At 37.4% G+C, this 8619-nt stretch overlaps 1 protein-coding gene across 1 annotated transcript in view; it reads right to left on the reverse strand.

The window, feature by feature from the left end:
• Nucleotides 1-4686, reverse strand: part of LOC115415929 (glycine receptor subunit beta-like) — a 34932-nt gene extending 30246 nt beyond the window's left edge. Inside the window, exons 1-3 of the mRNA XM_030129612.1 lie at nt 4552-4686; nt 3336-3442; nt 685-752 (exon numbers count right to left, since the gene is read on the reverse strand). Of these exons, the coding sequence (XP_029985472.1) occupies nt 685-752; nt 3336-3442; nt 4552-4685 (309 nt within the window). The 5' untranslated portion in view covers nt 4686. The remainder of the gene's footprint in view (nt 1-684; nt 753-3335; nt 3443-4551) is intronic.
• Between the last annotated feature and the right edge of the window lie 3933 nt (nt 4687-8619).

Consider the following 8619-nt stretch of genomic DNA (forward strand, 5'->3'; position numbering starts at 1 on the left):
TGATGATGATGATGATGATGAAGATGGTAATAATGATGATAATGATGATGAAGATGGTGATAACGATGATGATGATGATGATGATGATGATGATGGTAATAATGATGATGGTGATGATGATGGTGATGATGATGATGATGATGATGATGATGATGATGATGAAGATGGTAATAATGATGACGGTGATGATGGTGATGGTGATGATGATGATGGTGATGATGATGGTGATGATGATGATGATGATGGTGGTGGTGATGATGATGACGATGATGGTGGTGGTGATGGTGATGATGATGATGATGATGATGATGATGATGATGATGATGATGGTGGTGGTGATGGTGATGACGCTGATGACGGTGATGATGATATTGGTGATGATGATGATGGTGATGATGATGATGATGGTGGTGGTGATGGTGATGACGCTGATGACGGTGATGATGATATTGGTGATGATGATGATGGTGGTGATGATGATGATGGTGGTGATGATGATGATGATGATGATGATGATGATGGTGATGATGATGGTGATGATGGTGATGATGATGATGATGATGATGATGATGATGGTGATGATGATGGTGATGATGGTGATGATGCAGATGAGCATGTGGTCATGGTGGTGGTGCAGATAAATAAATACAATGAGTAAAAATAACAGTCATAATTCTATGTCACCATAGTAGTTTCCTGGATGGACCCAAAGCTGTTGATGAAGATGTTGACTCTGGACTCAACTGGAATACCTGAAAACACACACACACACACAGACACACAGACACAGACACACAGACACACAGACACAGACACACACACACACACACACACACACAGTCAAACCCACTGTGTCGAATCCACATCACAGACACATTTCCTCAAACTCGAAACATGTTTCAGTCTGTAGATGCTCTTATTACCCATGATGCTCTTGGTTTCAGTCTGTAGATGCTCTTATTACCCATGATGCTCTAGGTTTCAGTCTGCAGATGCTCTTATTACCCATGATGCTCTTGGTTTCAGTCTGTAGATGCTCTTATTACCCATGATGCTCTTGGTTTCAGTCTGTAGATGCTCTTATTACCCATGATGCTCTTGGTTTCAGTCTGCGGATGCTCTTATTACCCATGATGCTCTTGGTTAAAGGTGGGGTAGCAGATGTTTTCCTTCAGCATTTCTTACTCTATTCCTTCAAATCCCCTTCACACTCTGATTGCAGCCAATTAATTAAATGCTCTAACACAAAAACTTTAAAAATGTAGTCATCTGTGGAACGGACAGGACTGAGAAAACACCATCCAGTCATTTTAACCGACCCATCGAAACAATTGATATGATAGATATATCTATCAAACTCAAATGACATTTGTCCCTCCCCCCTCTGTTCGTACCCCTCTTCATACATGAATCGTGTGTTCTCAGAGGTTTGGAGCAACTGGTACAAGAAACAAAGACAGAGCCAGAGCTGGAAATATTAGTTATATTAGTTATATTAGTTATATTAGCTACTTATATTAGATATATTAGTTATATTATTGATATTAGCTATATTAGCTTTTTTAGGTATATTAGTTATATTAGCTGTTTATATTAGCTCTATTTGCTTTATTAGCTTTATTAGTCATATTAGCTATTTATATTAGCTATATTAGTTCATTCATTCATTATCCGAACCCGCTTTATCCTCACTAGGGTCACGGGGGTCGCTTGGAGCCTATCCCAGCTACATAGGGGCGAAGGTGGGGTTCACCCTGGACAAGTCACCAGTTCATCTCAGGGCTGAACATATAGAGACAAACAATCACTCTCACATTCACACCTATGGGCAATTTAGATTAACCAGTTAACCTATCAGTGCATGTCTTTGGATGGTGGGAGGAGCCAGAGTACCCAGAGAGAACCCACGCAGACACGAGGAGAACATGCAAACTCCACACAGAAAGGTCCCACCCCCTGTCGACTGGTGTTGGAATCGAACCCAGGACCTTCTTGCTATGAGGCATGAGTGCTAACCACTGCACCACTATATTAGTTATATTAACTATATTAGTTATATTAGCTATTTATATTAGCTATATTAGCTATATTAGTTATCTTAGTTATATTAGCTATTTATATTAGCTATATTAGCTATATTAGTTATGTTAGTTATATAAGCTATTTATATTAGCTATATTAGCTATATTAGTTATGTTAGTTATATTAGCTATTTATATTAGCTATATTAGCTATATTAGTTATGTTAGCTATTTATATTCGCTATATTAGCTATATTAGCTATATTAGTTATGTTAGTTAAATTAGCTATATTAGTTATATTAGCTATTTATATTAGCTATATTAGTTATGTTAGTTATATTAGCTATTTATATTAGCTATATTAGTTATATTATTTATATTACCTATTTATATTAGCTATATTAGCTATATTAGTTATGTTAGTTATATTAGCTATTTATATTAGCTATATTAGCTATATTAGTTATGTTAGTTAATTTAGCTATTTTAGTTATATTAGCTATATTAGTTATATTAGCTATTTATATTAGCTATATTAGCTATATTAGTTATATTGGTTATATTAGCTATTTATATTAGCTATATTAGCTATATTAGTTATGTTAGTTAAATTAGCTATATTAACTATATTAGTTATATTAGTTATATTAGCTATTTATATTAGCTATATTAGCTATATTAGTTGTGTTAGTTAAATTAGCTATATTGGTTATATTAGCTATATTAGTTATGTTAGTTAAATTAGCTATATTAGCTATATTAGTTATATTAGTTATATAAGCTATTTATATTAGCTATATTAGCTATATTAGTTATGTTAGTTATATTAGCTATTTATATTAGCTATATTAGCTATATTAGTTATGTTAGTTATATTAGCTATTTATATTAGCTATATTAGCTATATTAGTTATGTTAGTTATATTAGCTATTTATATTAGCTATATTAGCTATATTAGTTATGTTAGTTATATTAGCTATTTATATTAGCTATATTAGTTATATTAGGATGTAAAGTTCACTGTTAAATCAGTAGTAAATGTAACATTAGTCACATAGGTCTGAACTTGGGCTGTTCTGGAAGAGCAGGGGGGTTGGAGGAGACTGAAGGAGGGATGCATGGATCCGCGAGCCGGAGCCGGAGCCGGAGCCGGAGCCGGAGCCGGAGCCGGAGCCGGAGCCGGAACCAGAGCTGGGGTTGGAGCCAGAGCTGGGGTTGGAGCCGGAGCCGAGATCTCCTCCCCCACCTTTAAGTATGTACTTAGCAGAATATTTGAGCGGACTTACCTGTGGGTCACAGTTTTTACAGTTACCTTGAAAGTTGGGCCTTATTCTGGGGTCATAACTGACCATCAGACGATTCAAGATGTTGGAGGTGGAGTTTTCTGGAACTTGAGCCAAATCTTCTGGGGACAGTTGGCTGTTCAATGGAAAACAAATGGAAGAAGGGAAAGAGTCAGGATATGGGCGTGGTCCATGGGGAGGCGTGGTTTAATTGATCTGAGTCTAATTTTCATCCATTGAATTGGAATGAGGCCTTCTTTGGTTCCTTTACGTCTACACGTGTAAACCCAATTCAAATACCAATATACTGGTCTGGTCTGGACCAGTGCTCTGCCTGTTGTTACATATTTGGTCTTCATGGATCTGATCCATGATGCACATGAATAAATGATACGCTGAGACAGAAGTTTGTTAAAATCGCACTTAATTTTCTTCAGAAAAGGCCAGTTTTTTCAGCTTATTCACATTCACTTTTTTATTCTGATAGTTTGTAAATGTAAACAGTTTTATCATTTAATGTAATTGTTTGTTTTTTTTTGCAGTTAAACAGACAGAATGTGTACTTGTCATTATTCTGAGGTGGTTCTATTATTATTTGACTGGTCCTGGTCCAGCTGAGGTCACTTTGGGCTGGATGTGGATCCTGAACTAACATGAGTGTTTGAGCAGTACAGCCTCTGCATCGTCCAATCAGGGACAATGACCCTGTTCCTTTAACCAATCAGATTGGGTTAGGGTGCAGGTGACAAGAATGTCAACATTTTCATGGCATTTGATTGAACAATTAAAGAGTAGATTAGTCAGAGCAAACACAGCTAACAAATGGCACAAGTTTATTTAACCCACAAACCAACCCTAACCCTAACCTAACCTAACCCTAACCCTAACCTAACCCTAACCCTAACCTAACCCTAACCCTAACCCTAACCTAACCCCGGCAGAGGAGAAGAAAACACATACAAAAATAAACAGTCATTTTGGTGAGTGTACTTATTTTAATTTACATTTCTATGTGTTTGTCATTTTATAAAGTAACAGTTTTTTTGGATTGTATTGATGATATAACATTGGTATTCAAATGTCTACTGCCACAGTACTGATATTATATAATATCAGATTCAGGTAATAATAATATCATATAATTACCTGTATATGATACTGTTGTTACCTGTGTATAATTACAATTAAGTGTATATAATATTATTGACAGACCACATGTATGGAGGAAATAAATAAATGACTTACGATGGACAGACGACTTGCTTGCCTTTCTTTCCCTTCTTTGTGGATTTTCCTTCTTTTGCTGTGGTCGAACAGCAACAGCAGAGCAGCAACAGCGACAGGACGATCACAGACCTGAACCCAGCTGTCTGAACCATGGTGTCTACAAACAAACAAACACACGACGATCACAGACCTGAACCCAGCTGTCTGAACCATGGTGTCTACAAACAAACAAACACACGACGATCACAGACCTGAACCCAGCTGTCTGAACCATGGTGTCTACAAACAAACAAACACACGACGATCACAGACCTGAACCCAGCTGTCTGAACCATGGTGTCTACAAACAAACAAACACACGACGATCACAGACCTGAACCCAGCTGTCTGAACCATGGTGTCTACAAACAAACAAACACACGACGATCACAGACCTGAACCCAGCTGTCTGAACCATGGTGTCTACAAACAAACAAACAAACAAACAAACAAACACAGGACAATCACAGACCTGAACCCTGTTTCTTTTTCTCATCATACTGCGCTGTTTCAGTTCAGCTGTGGACTGAACTGAACAGGTGTGAACTGAAACGGTTCGGTTGAGTACATGGACTGTTACAGGCCTAGTATTTATGTTTGAAAAAGAATTTTTTTTTTTTTTTAATTATTTCAAACTATACCTTCACACAAACATGCACCTATACATAAGGAACCACATGGACTAAACATAAACAAACAAATTATACAACAGAACCTACAAACCTATGAAACCCCCCAAAAAGAAGAAAAAAAATCCCAAAACAAAAACAAACCAAAAAGACAGAACAACAAAAACAACAAGATAAATAATTTCATCAACTCCTCTTTCCAACACTCAGGGCTGATTCAGAGTTAATATAATGTAAACTAACGACACATGTCCATCCAGAGGACACAGGACACTGTTGTGGACAGTCGAGACAAAAGGATTCCACTGTTGATAAAACAAATTCATTTGTCCATGAACGGAAAACTGAATCTTTTCCAACTTTAAGAAGAAAAATAAATCATGCGCCCACTGCACAACAGTGTGTGTCAGAGGATCCTTCCACTTAAACAGAACCATACGACAGAACAATAGTGACAAAAAAAGATATGGAGTCACTGTGGGCTGTGGACGATCCCAGAGCAGGAGAGGAAACTCCAAAAATGACCAGTAGGGGGCGTGGTTTCACTGATTTACCCAAAGCATGGCTAATCAAAGCAAAAAATATGATTCCAAAGAGTATGAAGTAGAAGGTTTTTAACACACTTTTCATAATATCTTTGATAATAGTGGTGGATCCAGAAAGGGATGGGGGGGGGGCTGGAGGATGTTGGGCGGAGCCAATCTGAATCAACATTATGAATCCTTCAAATCATATAAAACTGCATATTTTTTTAATCATACATTAATAAAATGAAAACAAAATGAATATTGTTGGAGCCAAAGCAGAGTTGGTTTTAATCAGGTCGTCCTCAGTTATGGTCGAATCCATCACATTCCAGATAATTCTACCACACCATACATGCATGTCTGGTCATGCATATATCTCCTGGAAACAGAAGCAGAAACAGCAGGAGCAGAGGCATTCATTCATGTGTTCAGTCATTAATAGTTCAATAGTTAACATTAACAAACACAAGCAGCCCAGAAACAGAGTTTGTGTTCGTTAAGCCTCTGCATTCACTACACCATCGTTAGCTCACCATCGTTAGCTCACCATCGTTAGCTCACCATCGTTAGCTCACCATTGTTAGCTCACTATCTGCGTTAAAGCAGGGTTCTCAAACTCCTGTTCTTTCAGGTTCCACATTCACCTAAATTTGATCTCCAGTGGGCTGAACCAGCAAAATAATAGCAGAATAAACTATAAATAATGACAACTCCAAATGTTTCTCTGTTTTAGTGCAAAAACTCCCCATTCAATTATGAAAATACTTACTGTAATTTCCGGTCTATAAGCTGCTACTTTTTTCCACACACTGTGAACCTGCGGCTCTAAAATTACGTGGCTAATTTATGTTTTCTGGGCTAACGATCGATCCGGCTGACGAAGAAGGAAATAGAGCTGCTGCACGTCAGCTTGGCATCAATGAAGCGATGGTGAGACGTTGGAGACGGGGTGAGTGTGGCTTATAGTCTGGAAAGTACGGTACTTTTATAATAAAAAAGATGTGAATAACCTTCAAAAACTGAAATTTCTTCAGTAAAATCAGTGTAATTTTCTCAGTCTTCTTCCTCCACTTCTCATTAGTCCATGTGCATTCTGGATCAGATCTCCAAAGACACTAAACACTGAGGAACAGGAAGAAAAGAGTTCAAACTGGGATGACTTTTATTTAGATGTTTTTATTTACATTTTCTTTCAATGTAAATATTTCAGAATTTAATTTTTTTGCACTAAAATTTGAAGTTGTCATTATTTATAAGCATAATGGTAAGTGTTTTTTTGGGTGATTTTTAGGTGGTTTTCAGGTGTTTTTTGAGTATTTTTTAGGTGGTTTGGGGGTCATTTTTGGGTGAATTTGGGTGAGTTTATGTATTAACTTCTCATTAGTCCATGTGCATTCTGGATCAAATCTCCAAAGACACTAAACACTGAGGAACAGGAAGAAAAGAGTTCAAACTGGACTGAATTTAATACAGACAGTTCAGGTTGGACACATTTGTTCAGGTTAGTCACATTTACTGTTTCAGGAGAGTTTGGAAATGGAAATATTTCATAATTTAATGTGATTTTTTGCACGAAAACAAAGACAAATTTGTAGTTGTCATTATTTACAGACATAGTGTAATATTCTTTTTCCCATCAAACCCAGTAGTAAATCTGCAGTGGTTCTTTTGTGTGGGTTCTTCTGCTGTTCTTATTGGACTGTAGATCAGATTGGTCTGGATGTGGAACCCACACTAACATGAGTTCCACAGCCTGGACTGTGGAATTTATACACTGTGTACATTCATCCTAGGGGTCGGACTGGAACCTCTGGGGGGACGCATTTGGGCCCTGGACCACATGTTTGACAGCCCTGCATTAAAGGGTGCGTTCACTGGTTAACTCAGCCCTATTTATCAGCGAGCTTAGACTGCTGGGTCATCCCAACGTCCAAACGACCGTCCCAACGTTGAACCGTGGTGACACACATGTACCCTGTAGGCCTGAGGCTTTTATTCCACACCACTAATCCAGCCTTTCACATGTTCATCTGCATCCAGATATAGTCTGTGACACATGAAAACCCTCTCAGTCTATACCTTATATTTTTTCCAAATGTAGCTGCCTATGATGTTTTCTCTTAAATAGCCTAAAGCTCAGTATGGGCTACAAACATGTGCATAAAAGAAGAAAAGCATGTCAAAAAAAAAGAAACAGGCTACAGTAAGAACACAGGCTGGAGGGTTTGTGACAGCTGTACAGAACACTTACATCACAGGTGTCAAACATGCAGCCCGGGGGCCAAATCCAGCCCGCCAAAGGGTCCAGTCCGGCCCTGGGATGAATTTGTGAAATGCAAAAATTACACTGAAGATATTAATCCTTTTAGTTCAGGTTCCACATTCAGACCAGTTCAGTCTGCAGTGGGTCAGAACCAGTCAAATACTATCAGAAGAACAGAGAAATAATGACAACTGACAATGTTTCTCTGTAAATGTAAATATTTTCATGTATTTACACTGAAACAAAGATTAATTTCACAAACAATGTGAATAACCTGAACAAATATGAACCTGAAATGTCTTAGGAGAAGTCAGTACAGTTTTAACACTATTCTGTCTGATATTAAATGTTTTGTGTTTGTAGATCCACTGTGATCTGGACGTTCTAATGTACATGTGGAAATGATAAACTGAGGCAGAACAGTGTTAAATTACACTGATTTGTTCAGTTCATGTTATTCACATCTTTTGAAAGGATAGTTTGTAGATGTAAACCTGTTCATAATGTAAATGTACTTTTTTCGCTTTAAAACAGATAAAAGTTTGAAGTTGACATATTTCTATATAATTCTGTTCTTCTTTTTCTGGTTGGGTCCACTGCAGATCAGATTTAACTGAATGTGGAACTG

Source organism: Sphaeramia orbicularis, unplaced genomic scaffold (assembly GCF_902148855.1).
Source record: "Sphaeramia orbicularis unplaced genomic scaffold, fSphaOr1.1, whole genome shotgun sequence".
Lineage (NCBI taxonomy): Eukaryota > Metazoa > Chordata > Actinopteri > Kurtiformes > Apogonidae > Sphaeramia > Sphaeramia orbicularis.